This window comes from Pristiophorus japonicus, chromosome 5, assembly GCF_044704955.1.
Source record: "Pristiophorus japonicus isolate sPriJap1 chromosome 5, sPriJap1.hap1, whole genome shotgun sequence".
Taxonomy (NCBI): Eukaryota; Metazoa; Chordata; class Chondrichthyes; family Pristiophoridae; genus Pristiophorus; species Pristiophorus japonicus.
In genome coordinates this window covers 180860713-180876719 of record NC_091981.1, presented here as the reverse complement: position 1 = coordinate 180876719, position 16007 = coordinate 180860713, and the positions used below count along the sequence as shown (strand labels likewise).

Sequence of the window (16007 nt, the reverse complement as noted above, 5' to 3'; positions counted from 1 at the left end):
TTACGTCCACTTGAGAGAGCAGACAGGGCCTTGGTTTAATGTCTCATCCGAAAGACAGCACCCCCCAACAGTGCAGCGCTCCCTCAGCCTAGATTTTTTTTGCGCTCAAGTCCCGGGAGTGGGACTTGAATCCACAACCTTCTGACTCACAGACGAGAGTGCTACCCACTGAGCCATAGTTGACAGTGGGAGGAGAGGGTTGTCCTATGAGGAGAGATTGAGTAGATTGGGCCTATACTCTCTGGAGTTTAGAAGAATGAGAGGTGATCTCAATGAAACATAAGATTCTGAGGGGGATTAACCGGGTAGATACTGAGAGGATTTTTTCCCTGACTGGAGAGTCTAAAGGGCCAGAATTTCCCCCCTCCTTACCGTCCATTACCGCCTGGCATTAAGGCATTTCCAACCGGGGGCAGGCGGATGGGCTGATCCATCAGAAATTGTCCCTGGGCTGGGGGGAGGCCGGTAATTCTCCTCCACTTTGAGCAGTCTTGGGCCAGAGATTCTCAAGAGTCGGTGGGGATGTTACATTTTTTCAAGGAGGCTTTGAGTATGTCTATTGAAGCGTTTTTTCTGTCCCCCGGGACTCGCTTGCCGTGACGGAACTCGGAGTAGAGTGCTTGTTTCGTGAGTCTACAATTGGGAATGTGGACAATATGGCCCATCCATCAGAGCTAATCGAGCGTGGTCAATGCTTCGATGCTTAGGATATTGCCCTGAGAGAGAACACTGACATTGGTGCGCCTATCCTGCCAATGGATTTGCAGGATTTTGCGGAGGCAGTGTTGATGGTACTTCTCCAGTGCTTTGATGTGTCTACTGTACATAGTCCATGTCTTTGAAGCATACAGGAGGGCGGGTATCACTACTGCTCTGTAGACCATGAGCTTGGTGTTGGGTTTGAGATCCTGGTCTTCGAACACTCTTCTCCTCAGGCGACCGAAGGCTGCATTGGCACACTGAAGGCGGTGTTGGACTTTGTCATCGATGTCTGTCCTTGCTGACATGTAGGCTACTGAGGTAAAGAAAGTGGTCCACATTGTCTAAGGTCTCGTCATGGATCTTGATAATCGGGGGGCAATGCTGTGGGCCAGGGGCAGGTTGGTAGAGAACCTTTGTCTTACGTATATTTAATGTAAGGCCCAGACTCTCGTACGCTTCGGTGAAGGTGTCAATGATGGTTTAGAGTTCGACTTCCGAGTGTGCACAAACTCAAGTGTTGTGTGCATACTGTGGTTTAATGATAGAGGTAGGAACAACCTTGGATCTGGACTGTAGGCAATGGAGGTTGAACAGTTTCCTGTTTGTCCTGTAGATTAGCTCCACTCCACTGGGGAGCTTGTTAAAGGTGATATGAAGCAGTACTGGAGCAGCTTGGCTCGAGGCGCGGTTAGTTCTGGAGCACAAGTCTTCAGCACGACAGCTGGCTGTTGTCGGGGCCCATAGCCTTTGCGGTATCCATGTACTCAGCCATTTCTTGATATCACGTGGTGTGAATCAACTTTGCTGAAGACTGGCTTCTGTGATAGAGGGGACCTTAGGAGGAAGCCGAGATGGATCATCCACTTGGCACTTCTAGCTGAAGATGGTTGCAAACACTTGACTTTTACACTTGCGTGCTAGGCTCTACCATCATTGCAGATTGGGATGTTGATGGAGCCTCCTCCTCCTGTTAGTTGTTTAATGATTCACCACCAGTCAAGATTGGATGTGGCAGGACTGCAGTGCTTTGGTCTGATCCATTGTTTGTGAGATCGCTTAGCTCTGACTAAAGCATGTTGCTTCCATTGTTTAGCATACAGGTAGTCCTGTGTTGCAGCTTCCCCAGGTTGGCACCTAATTTTTAGGTACGCCTGATGCTGCTCCTGACATGCTCTTCTCATTGAACCAGGATTGGCTCCATGGCTTGATGCTGATGGTAGAGTGAGGGATATGCTGCGCCATGAGATTACAAATTGTGGTAGAATATAATTCTGCTGCTGCTGATGGCCCACAGCGCCTGATGGATGCCCAGTTTTGAGCTGCTAGATCTGTTCTGAATCTATCCCATTTAGCACAGTGGTAGTGCCACACAACATGCTGGAGAGTGTGAAGACGGGACTTTGTCCCCACAAGGACTGTGCGGTGGTCACTGCAAAGCCACACTCAACCTCATCCTGCTGTGCCACTCATCACATCCCCATCGCTCTGCCTTCTCTGCCCTACTCTTACACATCTTTACTCACACCAACTTACCTTACACCTCTGTCCATCCCTCTCTATCTACATTATCACATCCCCATCTCACTAGCCACACCTCACACTCGCCCTCATCCTTGTCCAATCATACCAACTAACAACACACAAGAGTCTTTTAGCCAATGTTCATGTAGAGTTTCTGCTACTGTGTTGTCAAACATTGAAATCTTTATTTTGAACACTTTACGTTCTTGGATAGATTTGTGTGAACCTTTGGCTTAGTGAGTTGTAGTGAATGGTGAGACGTAAGGGTACCTCCCGCAGTGGCAATGAGTGTGAATGGAATGGCTTGGGCATTGCAGGGATGCCTTATAGTGTTGGTGTGGAGTGGTACCAACCTGGTGCATCATGTGGCAGCCAGGGTGTACAGCATCAAGTGAAGTAAATGTGGCCATGGTGAGACCATCCTTGGCGTCCTGGGCAGGTGCTGATGCCCTGTGTCCTCTGCAGCATCAGGTGATTGCGGAGAAGTTTGCTGTTGTTCGTAGTGTTGCTTGTTTGTTTAGTGATGTGGTGTTCAGGCTGATTTTCTCAAGGGCACCGATGCTGCTGGAATAGAATGCAGCTGAAGTTGAGATGACAGAAGCGATCTGTCAATGATGGGAGAGGTTGCTCCAATGGGGAAACTTAAAAAAACCGGCAAATAACAACTAGAAAAAAATAAAGAGAGGGAAGATAGATGATCAAAGTAAACTAGCAAGAAATATAAAAACAGATAGTAAGAGTTTCTACAGGTATATAAAAAGGAAGAGAGTAGCTAAAGTAAATGTTGGTCCCTTAGAGGATGAGACTTTGGAATTAATAATGGGGAACAGGGAAATGGCAGAGACTTTGAACAAATATTCTGTATCGGTCTTCATGGTAGAAGACACTAAAACATCTCAATAATGGATAATCAAGGGGCTACAGGGAGAGAGGAACTTAAAACAATCGCTATCACTGAAGAAGAAGTACTCGGTAAAATAATTGGACTAAAGGTGGACAAGTCCCCTGGACCTGATGCTTGCATCCTCAGGTCTTAAAAGAAGTGGCTGCAGAGATAGTGGATGCATTGGTTGTAATCTACCTTGGATTCTGGGGAGGTCCCAGCGGATTGGAAAACCACAAATGTAACGCCCCTATTTGAAAAAGGAGGCAGACAGAAAACGGGAAACTATAGACCAGTTAGCCTAACATCTGTTGTTGGGAAAATGCTAGAATCCATTATTAAGCAAGCAGTAGCAGGACAATTGGAAAAGCATAATTTAGTCAAGCAGAGTCAGCATGGTTTTATGAAAGGGAAATCATGTTTAACAAATTTTTGAGCAATAAGGGAGTAAAGGGTTATGGGAGTGGACTGAGCCCATGATCTTATTGAATGGCGGTGCAGGCTCGAGGGGCCAAATGGCTTACTCCTGTTCCTATTTCTTATGTTCTTATGATATGACTGTGGGTAGAGTATTCACTGCCCATGATCTTATTGAATCTGCATACAGTTCAAAAGTGTCTTCCAAATCCTGAAGGTTTCAGCCTCTGAGATTGGAAAGTGAACAGCTGTGAAATGGTAGCTTTTATACCACTTCTTCAGCTATCAACTAGTCAAAGCAAAGGAGAGTCATTGAGAACCCAACACACTTACCTGGCATGAAGACCGAGTGACGGGAACCTACTGAAAAAGTAGGAAAAATGGTAGGTGTTATGTATGGAGAAAGAGTCAGACTGAACACTGTGAGCTCAAAATAAAGTGTGACCATAGTCTTTTATTTCAGGTCTCCAGAGTGCCTCTCCAACCTGTGAGGCCTCCTTAAATACCTGTGCTCCCAAGGGATTATGGGATCCCTTGGGACTCCAGGGGATGAGCCCTCTGGTGGCTGTACAGTGTAAATACAAGTTTACATATATAACAACACTCCCCCTCAAAGTCAATAATGTAACTATTTACAATGTGAGTCGATCTGGGGCCCTTCTTGCCCTGGTTGATCGTCTCAGTGTGAAAGCTGGTATTGTTGGATCATTTGTTGCGCCCTCGCTGGGTTGCTGTGCAGCTGGCCTTGCTGGGCTGCCTGGTGTGTTGGGTCCTGCTGGGCTGCTGTAGATGATGGGTTTTGCTTCATGGTCAACCGTGGTGCTGGTTGTCACTAGTGTGTATGTTGGGGGATCAAAAAAGATAGGGTCCAAGTGGGTTGCTCAGGATAGTCCGTGATTCTGAGTTTGATTTGGTCCAAGTGTTTCCAGTGAATGAGCCCATTTGAAAGTTTGACCCGAAACACTCTGCTCCCCTCTTTGGCCACGACAGTGCCGGGAAACCACTTGGGACCTTGTCCATTATTCAATACAAATACAGGATCATTGATTTCAATCTCGCATGACACATTTGCGCTATCATGGTATGTACTTTGTTGAAGCCGCCTGCTCTCTACCTGTTCATGTAGATCAGGGTGAACTAACGAGAGCCTTGTCTTTGAAGGTATGAGGTGTGAATTGGCTAGGATAGATTGGCGAATGATACTTAAGAGGTTGACAGTGGATGGGCAATGGCAGACATTTAGAGACCGCATGGATGAACTACAACAATTGTACATCCCTGTCTGGTGTAAAAATAAAAAAGGGAAGGTGGCTCAACCGTGGCTATCAAGGGAAATCAGGGATTGTATTAAAGCCAAGGAAGTGGCATACAAATTGGCCAGAAATAGCAACGAACCCGGGGACTGGGAGAAATTTAGAACTCAGCAGAGGAGGACAAAGGGTTTGATTAGGGCAGGGAAAATAGAGTACGAGAGGAAGCTTGCAGGGAACATTAAAATGGACTACAAAAGCTTCGATAGATATGTAAAGAGAAAAAGGTTAGTAAAGACAAATGTTGGTCCCCTGCAGTCAGAATCAGGGGAAGTCATAACGGGGAACAAAGAAATGGCAGACTAATTGAACAAGTACTTTGGTTCGGTATTCACTGAGGAGGACACAAACAACCTTCCGGATATAAAAGGGGTCAGAGGGTCTAGTAAGAAGGAGGAACTGAGGGAAATCCTTATTAGTTGGGAAATTGTGTTGGGGAAATTGATGGGATTGAAGGCCGATAAATCCCCAGGGCCTGATGGTCTGCATCCCAGAGTACTTAAGGAGGTGGCCTTGGAAATAGCGGATGCATTGACAGTCATTTTCAACATTTCATAGACTCTGGATCAGTTCCTATGGAGTGGAGGGTAGCCAATGTAACCCCACTTTTTAAAAAAGGAGAGAGAGAGAAAACAGGGAATTATCGACCGGTCAGCCTGACATCAGTAGTGGGTAAAATGATGGAATCAATTATTAAGGATGTCATATCAGCGCATTTGGAAAGAGGTGACATGATTGGTCCAAGTCAGCATGGATTTGTGAAAGGGAAATCATGCTTGACAAATCTTCTGGAATTTTTTGAGGATGTTTCCAGTAGAGTGGACAAGGGAGAACCAGTTGATGTGGTGTATTTGGACATTCAGAAGGCTTTCACAAGCTCCCACACAAGAGATTAATGTGCAAAGTTAAAGCACATGGGATTGGGGGTAGTGTGCTGACGTGGATTGAGAACTGGTTGGCAGACAGGAAGCAAAGAGTAGGAGTAAATGGGTACTTTTCAGAATGGCAGGCAGTGACTAGTGGGGTACCGCAAGGTTCTGTGCTTGGGCCCCAGCTGTTTACATTGTACATTAATGATTTAGACGAGGGAATTAAATGTAGTATCTCCAAATTTGCGGATGACACTAAGTTGGGTGGTAGTGTGAGCTGCGAGGAGGATGCTATGAGGCTGCAGGGTGACTTGGATAGGTTAGGTGAGTGGGCAAATGCATGGCAGATGAAGTATAATGTGGATAAATGTAAGGTTATCCACTTTGGTGGTAAAAACAGAGAGACAGACTATTATCTGAATGGTGACAGATTAGGAAAAGGGGAGGTGCAACGAGACCTGGGTGTCATGGTACATCAGTCATCGAAGGCATGCAGGTACAGCAGGCGGTTAAGAAAGCAAATGGCATGTTGGCCTTCATAGCGAGGGGATTTGAGTACAAGGGCAGGACCTTGGTGACGCCACACCTGGAGTATTGTGTACAGTTTTGGTCTCCTAACTTGAGGAAGGACATTCTTGCTAGTGAGGGAGTGCAGCGAAGGTTCACCAGACTGATTCCTGGGATGGCGGGACTGACATATCAAGAAAGACTGGATCAACTGGCCTTGTATTCACTGGAGTTCAGAAGAATGAGAGGGGATCTCATAGAAACGTTTAAAATTCTGACGGGTTTAGACAGGGTAGTTGCAGGAAGAATGTTCCCAATGTTGTGGAAGTCCAGAACCAGGGGTCACAGCCTAAGGATAAGGGGTAAGCCATTTAGGACCGAGATGAGAAGAAACTTCTTCACCCAGAGAGTGGTGAACCTGTGGAATTCTCTGCTACAGAAAGTTGTTGAGGCCAATTTACTAAATATATTCAAAAAGGAGTTAGGTGTAGTCCTTACTACTAGGGGGATCAAGGTGTATGGCGAGAAAGCAGGAATGGGGTACTGAAGTTGCATGTTCAGCTATGAACTCATTGAATGGCGGTGCAGGCTCGAAGGACCGAATGGCCTATTCCTGCACCTATTTTCTATGTTTCTTGTGCACCTCTCCATCATAGGAGACCTTTACGGCAGCACTGCCGATTACGGGAATCAGTTCTTTCGTGTTAGTTCTTAGTTTCATACGAATTGGAGTTAAGACTGGCCTTGAGGCCTTCTTGCACCACAATCTTTCGGAAGCCTTTTTGCCCATGATGGACTGGCTCACGCCCGTGTCCAGCTCCATTGCCAACGGGAGTCCATCTAGTTCAACATTCAGTATTATCGGGGGTCAATTCGTGGTGAATGTGCGCACCCCATGTATCTCTGCCTCCTCGGTCTGAGGCTCTGGTTCGTCGTGATCCTCCTTGGATCTGTCCTCCTCTGCAACATGGTGGTTTGCAGCTTTAGCAGGATTAGCAGCTCGCCTGCACATGTGTTGGAGGTGTCCCATTGTTTCACAGCCCTTGCAAGCATACCCTTTGAATCGGCATGAATGGAACGATGATCACCCCCGCAGCGCCAACTAGATGTTAAAGGCCTTGCATTCATCAATCTTGATAGTGGACTCTGAAACATTGTACGTTGCGATTCGAAAATAATATTACTTTGTTCACAGTACTTGTAGCAGCACTTGTGTGCTGAGAGATTTGCTTCGTATTGTCACTGGTGGCAATGAATGCGTGGGCTATTGCTATGACCTTACTCAAGGTTGGGGTCTCTAAGGTCAAAAGTTTGCGAAGTATTGTTTCGTGGCCAATGCCAAGTACGAAAAAGTCTTTGAGCATGTGCTCCAAATGTCCTTCAAATTCGCAATGTCCTGCAAGGCATCTTAACTCGGCGACATAACTCACCATTCCTGGCCTTCAGACCTTTTGTCGGTGTAGAACTGGTACCTCGCCATCAGAACGCTTTCCTTCGGGTTCAAATGCTCTCGGACCAGTGTGCACAAATCATCGTACGATTTCTCTGTGGGTTTCGCTGGAGTGAGCAGATTCTTCATGAGGCCACACGTTGGTGCCCCACAGACGGTGAGGAGGATCGCCCTTCGTTTGGCAGCATTCTCTTCCCCATCTAACTCGTTGGCCACGAAGTATTGGTCGAGTTGCTCCACAAAAGTTTCCCAATCATCTCCCTCCGAGAATTTCTCCAGGATGCCCACTATTCTCTGCAGCTTTGGGTTCGCTATCTGTATCTCGTCGCCAGTTGTTATGCATGGAGAAAGAGTCAGACTGAACACTGTGAGCTCAAAGTAAAGTGTGACCGTAGTCTTTTATTGCAGGTCTCCAGAGTGCCTCTCCAACCTATGAGGCCTCCTTAAATACCTGTGCTCCCAAGCGATTATGGGATCCCTTGGGACTCCAGGGGATGAGCCCTCTGGTGACTGTACAGTGTAAATACAAGCTTACATATATAACAGTAAGTACCTGGTAAAAGTCTTTTTAAATACAGATTGGATCTCCCTTATCCGGGACTCCCTTATCCAGCACCACCCCTCGTCCGGCTTGATTCCGGCGGCTGGAGGGCGCATGCTCAGATCATGGCCAACCACCACCCTGACTTTGGGGCCGTGCCGACACTCGGCCCGCTGCGGCCACGCCGAAATTTCCTTCGCGGCCCGCCGAGTGCCCGCCGACACTTCGGGCCCGCTCGGGCCACCTCCTGCTCGCCCCCCCCCCCCCCCCCCCCCCACCTTGGGCCATTGACCTCCCCTCAGCCAGTAAAATCCCTTATTCGGCACAGGCCAGGTCCCAAGGGTGCCGGATAAGGGAGGTTCAATCTCTATCTCTAAACTACCTCTCAATGATGTTAATTGGCTGGCCCGCCACTTGGTGTCAGGTCTGTGAACCGCAGCCGGACCTGGCACTTTGGAAATTGGCAAGGAGGCGGGTTGAGAGCAGGATCCTGCCTCCTGTCACTCACAGCCATTTTGACACAACCAAGCCCACACTCGCAGGGCTGGTAAGATTCCGGCTAGAGAGAGTGTTTCTACTTATGGGGAAGAGCAAAACCAAAGGCCATAAATATGAGATATAATATAAGATAGTCACCAAGAAATTAAATAGGGAATTCAGAAGAAACTTCTTTACCCGAAAAGTGGTGAGAATGTGGAACTCGCTCCCACAGGGAGTGGCTGAAGCAAATAGTGCAGATGTATTTAAGGGGAGGCTAGATAAACATATGAGGGAGAAGGGAATAGAGGACTCTGCTGATAGAGCTAGATGAGGAAAGACAGGAGGTGGCTCGAGTGGATCATAAACCCCGACATGGACTGGTTAGGGTGAGTGGCCTGTTTCTGTGCTGCATATCCTACGTAATTCTATGTAACCAATCAAATTAGTCAAACACGATTTTGCTTTCACAAATCCTTGCTGACTTTCATTTATTAGTCCATATTTTTCTCAGTGCCAATTAACTTTTTCCCTGATTATTGCAAGGATGTTTCCTTGACAGTACTAGTAAGGTGGACAACTATGATTTATTGGCAGGGTTTCAATGAGTTAATTCGGAAAGTACTGAAGATCTATTGACAACATTTTCATTGGGTGCTTGATCAATCGTGCAACAATGTCAGATGTTTCTATGAATGTATTGTCAAAATATCAAAAGGTAGCAATACTAAGGCCCCGGTTTTCATGAGCTGCAAGGCCCACCCATTTGCCGCCTAAAAGGACCGCCGACGGCCGCCGAGAGACTGGGCAGTACTTTGCCTGAAAGATTCTTCTAAAAGAGGTAGCAGTGCCGCCCGGCGGCAAAATAACGGCTTGCGGCATCAGTCTGGCAGCAGCGGGCGGCAGCTCTCAATCTCGGCGGCAAAGGAGCTTGCCGCTCAAGTGCTGCCGAAGATGGAGTCGGGCCCAGGGAGGGTGGAAGATCTGAAAAGTTAAAACATCACAAAAAAAAAATCACCGGAACCACTTCAGGGGACCCCATCCAGGTAAGTCGCTGTAAAAAAAAAAATGTTTTCAAGATATTTACGCACTTGCTTTTGCAGGTCTTCATGCCTACCGCCGGGGTAAGAACAGCCTGCACTCAGCAGTCCTTCCCCCTGCTGGCACCGACTCCTGCCAACTCTCGCCCACACCAATCTGGCATCTCGGCGGGCAGGAGGCCACTTACGCGACTTGGCCGGCAGAGAACGTCAGCGGGCGGTTCCCGGCGGTACTCCTCTCCCACCCGCTGCAGCCCGAGAGGAAAATGTTGAGAGGAAAACGGCAAGAAAATTTGGCGGCAGTCACTGGCAGCAGGCGGCAGTGGGCGATAAGGCCACCAATATCGAGGCCTAAGTCTTTCTGTGGGCAGAAAAAGGTGTGAAGATCTGTTATGCCAGTCTACAACCCTTTTGCCTGGGATGTCTGGTGGTCCTCCAGGTAGCGAGGTGGAGTACTTGCACTTACGACAGGTGCAAGTACTGAAATATTATGGAAACCAGTGGATTTCCCAGGGTACAACTCACTGAAAGTCCATTCTTTGAATGCATTCCAAAAACAGGGCTAGTAAAAGTTCTGCACAAGCTTCGAACTAAATTATTGCATAGTAATGCCTTCACCTGAGGTGAAGAGAGGCTGGGGGCACCCTGGAGGTATAACCTCGGAATAGCATTTAAAGATTTGAGTGGGTCTGGGTGTCTACTTGTGGGCAGTCAAAAAGTAAGTGACTTCTTTCCACAGGCCCAGCCAGATAAGGATTTGGGGCTAGAGGCCATCTGGCTCCTATTTTTGGATTGCTGCATTTCTCCCCCAGTTTCCAAGTACAAGGCCCAGTCAAGAGATGGGCTCGCCTGTAGTACATCTGACTGATTTAAAGGATCTGAACACACTGTCATGGTTCGGCCATTTTTTTCATGGAAAGGACTTGGACATGAGCTATGCTAACATGTATTTTTTTCTAATAAGATTATCTAAAAGAGGTTAGATTCCCAAGGCAGACTCTTGCTGAATTGTGGATCAGTAGACAGGCAAATAGCAATTACAGTGGGGATAGGAAGTGGTTTCTCCGAGACCCAAACAATGAACAATTCATAAGCTATGTCTGGTTATTCAGAAAGACGTTTCACACCTTGGCAGTGGAAGTCTTTTTTGATCTCTGTGAGTGGAGCTTTTCAAAAACACAACACAAACACCAAGAGGCAGTTGAGCAACAGAAGATTGCAAATGGATTAAACTGTTATCTCTGAGGTAGGACACATTACAGTGCTTTTAATTTGAGTTCAATATTTCACCAGACTGGGCTGCGCTCACATGTATTTTTGTAGCTGTATGTGGACAGAAATTGTATAAATTATATCAAATGACTCATCCATCTAAGTTTTCCCTACTGTGGAATAAAGCAGCTTCTGATATTGACTGAACATCACCATACCCAATGTTAACTGGATCCATCTTCAGTGAGATTGAAGGAGTACACATGCATAAGGCACAGAAATCCAGTCCAGGTCACAAGGACGTTTCATTGTTACACTCCTGGGTCCCCCGACAGCACAAATAGATATAGGGCAATGGCAGTCAACCTACATAAAAGAGCCACTGACATCATGAAGATAACCAAATTCATAACACCCACCCATACAAACGGGTTCAGGCCAGGTCTGCCAAAGCGCACTTCATGTCTCTGCCTTCTGACTTGCACTCTGACGGTAAGGGGAAGGTGTAAAGGCGGCTCTAGTGTGTCACAAAACCCTCTGATATATCACAGTTGTGGCATAATGTAAATTGTTGTTTCTTGATTAGTAAAGAAGGGAGATTATTCAACTTTGCGATAATGTGTCTTGCTCTGTGATTTAGTTCTTCAATTGCTCCTAATCTGAGTGTTAGAGTGATGGGTTACTGAATTTACCATCCTAAAAATAACACATTTTGGGAATCATTAGAAAAAAGATTGTTAACATTTCAGCAAATTAATTGTGGTCAGTTTTGTAAAGGTTATTTTCTATGAGGTTCTGGGTCACATTTCACTATTTCTTTTTCAATATATAAGGTTTTAGAAGCTGCTGATTATTTGAGATACTTTTCCAGATTACCTCATCATAATTCCAAGACATTGTTGATTGTGATTGTCCTTCTGTATTTGTGGCAGAGATGGAACAAACAATGTTAATTCTGCTGAAGCATTAACAACTGAGGAACTAATCCATCGTTTTCGTGCCAACTTTGTGATAAATGCAATGAGGCCGTATGAGGAAGATGACTGGGCTGAGATGGATATAGATGGCGTTTCCTTTCAGGTGTATAGAAATTTTCACATGAACTGTTGAATATATTTATGTAAATCGATTCGAGCATGTCGGTTAGAATCCAGATGTCACACTCCAAAGTGTCAAAAATACAAAAGAGAAAACAAGCTAATTTTTTCTGACCTGTAACCAGAGATTTACAAGCACCGAATAAACTCTGCAATCTTCCATTACCACAGGATCTATTTAGGCTACGCACACACAGTCAGTTAAACATCACATCCATTCTCTAGACCCCAGATTACCTGTGAATAATGCCATAGAAAATCAACGAGTAACAACTTAGACATTTATACATAAATTTGTCTGATGTCGTTTCTTCTTCTTCTTAGGCAGTCCCTCGGAGTCGAGGATGACTTGCTTCCACACTAAAATGAGTTCTAAGGTGACTGATGAGACCAATGCGGGATCTACAGTCTCTGTCACAGGTGGGGCAGACGGTGGTTGGAGGGACGGGTGGGTGGGGTGCTTGATTTGTCGTGCGCTCCTTCTACTGTTTGTATTAGGCTTCCACGTGCTCCCGGCAAAGAGACTCGAAGTGTTTAGCACCTTCTCGGATGTTTCTCCACTTTCAGCGGTCTTGGGCCAGGGATTCCCAAGAGTCGGTGGGGATGTTACATTTTTTCAAGGAGGCTTTGAGGGTGTCTCTACCCTCCTGGGGCTCGTCTGCCGTGTCGGAGCTCTTAGAGCTTGTTTCGGGAGTCTAGTATCGGGCATGCAGACCATGTGGCCCACCCATCAAAGCTGATCGAGCATGGTCAATGCCTCGATGCTGGGATGTTGGCCTGAAAGAGAACACAGACATTGGTGCACCTATGAATTTGCAGGATTTTGCGGTGGCAGCATTGGTAGTACTGCTCCAGGTAGTACTGCTCCAGTGCTATGATATGCCTACTGTACATAGTCCATGGGCTAGAACCTCCACTTTTGTGGTTATTGCCCAAATGGGCAATATTTCCGGCGTGGGCGTTAAAAAAGGGTTTTCAGATCGCCAGCTTCTCGCCCATTCTCAAAGCACCTAGTCTTCACTTTTAAAAATGGGCGTTACCACGAGCGATATAAAATGGGCGGTAGCATTATATTTTTTTGACCTTCTGCCATAAAGTGTGGCCGTTCTTAGCAACGGCATGGCAATGCTCGATTCCCGCGATTCAGGAGGTCAAGGGTTATCATGACATGTGCAGAAGAGGAGACAGAGAAAGAGGGAGCTCAGAGGGACTGAAGGCGTGTCTGGGTGTGGTGTGGCTGCTTTGGGAGGAAGGAGGGAGACTTTAGAGCTTCACAGCAAGTAGGCAAACAAAAAGTAGCTGTTACCAGCCACATATTTGCTTGAATTTGGCCTATAATGGAGGGAGAGGAGGAGGCATCACAGCACACTGTGGAGATTGACGCTGGAGAGAGCAGTAAGGTGGGAGAGGAGCACATCGGAGGGTGCAAAAGAGCCAGGAGGTTCTTAGACGAGGCAAATGCCTCCCTCTGCAGGAAGTCGAGTCATGCTGGGGTGATTTGACACAGGGAGGACTTGGGAAGCCCAACCCAAAGGCCTATCAGAAGATATGCTCCGAGAGAGCAGAGGTGGTCTTGTCAGCAACCAATGAGGTGCGTGAGGGCAACCAATGCTGCAAACGATGGAACGACCTTGTGGGATCCGCAAGAGTAAGTATTACATTGATTTACATGTACTTATGCATTTATATAATTTGATTTGTAACAGTCATGAGTGACTATCATCAGATGTGAGGCCTTTCACTTTTACCGGGAATGTTTTACTCAAAACCTGCAGTCACGGTGTACATCTTTAGGTAAAGAATGATAATTTTCATAATAATCATGATTACATCTGTCGGTTATGTGTTGTATCAGTGTCTGTGACAGTACCTAGCAATGATATCACGCAATGATCTCATGCCATGTCGTCCTGTCATCTTTTACAGAAGAAGCTATCGATGATGAGGTCCATGCAGAGGCGAACGGGTGGGGGGCCACCAGTCCTCAGTGACATCACAGAGATGGAGGAGCGGGTGCTCACAGTTGTGGGGAAGCACCCCGGGACAGCCACGGACGCATCTGCAGACCGTGAAGCAATGCCACGTGAGTAAAGCTTACGCCATTGCATGATGTAAAGTCAATAGATGCCACACCCACTCATATCCAAACAATCATATATGATAGATGATTTCTAAAATTGTCCTATAAATAATGATGGCCTAATGAAAATCATTGTAATGCAAATGTGTCGATGGTCATCAAATGTGATGTCTGCGATGATTTTGAGAGGGTGGTGCTTTTGTCGTGCATATGCTGTGTGTAGCGCTGGACTCAACTTGTGACCCGAGCACCCACTTCTCCTCGAATAACCTCATTTGTTTTTTTCAGCTCAGCCAGCAGCGCATCCCAAGGCAAGACCACAGAGGCCAGAAGGTGGGGGCGTGGGGCAGGAGTCGGCAGACGATCCTACATCTGGTGCTGAGGAGCTCCGATTCTCACCCGTCAATCGGCTGGGTCTGTTCTCCATGGATGAGAGCGGGACTTCGAGGAACCTGCATCGTCACGCTCCAGAAGCCATTCCACCCCAAGGCCATCTAGTGGTCCTCCAGTCATTCCCCCTTCCACTCTGGAGGTACCGGCCCCAAGCACCTCACCACAGGGCATCCCATTTGTCCCCAGGACGGTGCTGACCCCGCGGAGGTCCCGTGGATGCGGCAGGTCTGTTCCACGAGCGCCACATGACAGCGGAGAGATGGTACAGTTGTCCAGGAGGACTGTAGACATTAGTGACCAGCTCATCGAAGCACTGTGGGGCATATCCCGACAGCTGGCCACCATGACGGAGTACATTCCACTAATGGCAGAGGCCCTGGATGCGATAGCCAGGCACACTGTTGCCACAGGCCTCCCAGTGGTCCCCGAGCGCGGCATTCCACCCCTAGGTTCCGCACCACCACTGCGAACGACAGATGAGAGCAAGGACCAAGATCCTGCTTCTGCATCAGAGAATGTTGCCCCCTCGGCAGCCCCCGCTCTCGTACCCGTGCAACGATCGCAACTGCCTTCATCCCCTCCAATGAGGCACCACTTGAGAAGCTCCTCGGCCAGGCACCGTGGAGCAAGTAGGAGAAAGGATAGAGGTGGGGAGAAGAAGGGGAGGGGAGAAGGAAAGTGAGGTGCATGTCCACAGGTGATGGCTATGTTATATCTCCATCTGGGTTTATGCAATTTGTTGCAATGTATGGGGGCTGGGGACTATGCTCCTGCTTTGCCTTTGTATTCTGTGTTGCTGGACATGTTGAACGTGTGATTTATGTCAATGGTGGAAAACGTGGGGTGTGGGCGGAGGTTGGGTGTTATTGCCTGTGATACTTATGATTTCAGACCAATGTTGGTATAAAATGTTTGTTATTGAACATAACTTTGTTGCGCATTGTCTCAGATAGCTGGACCGTTACACACTGGTGATTCCTTAACATGAAAGGGTTAAATACAACTTAACATCAATCAACGTAAACTTTAACTGGCATCAAGGTGATGGGCACCATTGATGTCTGAGCTGCACACGCACAGCAGTGTGTCAGCATTGTCACTCACATCAATGCTCTTTCAAGCAAATTGTTCAGCTATCAGCTCCTCACGTAAGAGTGAGATTTAAAAATGCCAGCCACACCGCTGGCGTTCATTCAGAACAGTTCCACTTTTTGTGGGCCTTTTTTTGGGCGAGCGATATTGTGGGCGATATGTGTGCGAGGTGGTGAAATTGACACTGGGCGATCTCATGGCTGCTAGTTTCAGTAAATATGCTCTCTACGACAAAAAAAGTGGGCAGGTGTTATTATTGAGTTAAATCAGCGTGGAAATTAACGCTGGGCGATATGGCCGTTGATTTCACCCATTCTGATGATTCCGCCCCAAAAAAGTGGCTGAGCAGTAATATTTTTCCCGGTGTTAAACACATGGCGAAAGTAACACTCGTCAATAAGTTTCCGAAAAATGCC

General features: G+C 47.1%; 1 protein-coding gene across 5 annotated transcripts in view; it reads left to right on the top strand.

Annotated features, from left to right (window-relative positions):
• The window catches only part of mocos (molybdenum cofactor sulfurase), a 464568-nt gene that overhangs the window by 414818 nt on the left and 33743 nt on the right, over positions 1 to 16007 (top strand). For 4 of the 5 annotated variants that reach the window (XM_070881150.1, XM_070881149.1, XM_070881148.1 and 1 more), the window contains one exon: positions 11862 to 12009. The exons of the other annotated variant lie outside the window; for it this stretch is intronic. In XM_070881150.1, coding sequence (XP_070737251.1) covers positions 11862 to 12009 — 148 coding nt within the window. The remainder of the gene's footprint in view (positions 1 to 11861; positions 12010 to 16007) is intronic. 5 annotated transcript variants of the gene reach the window in all.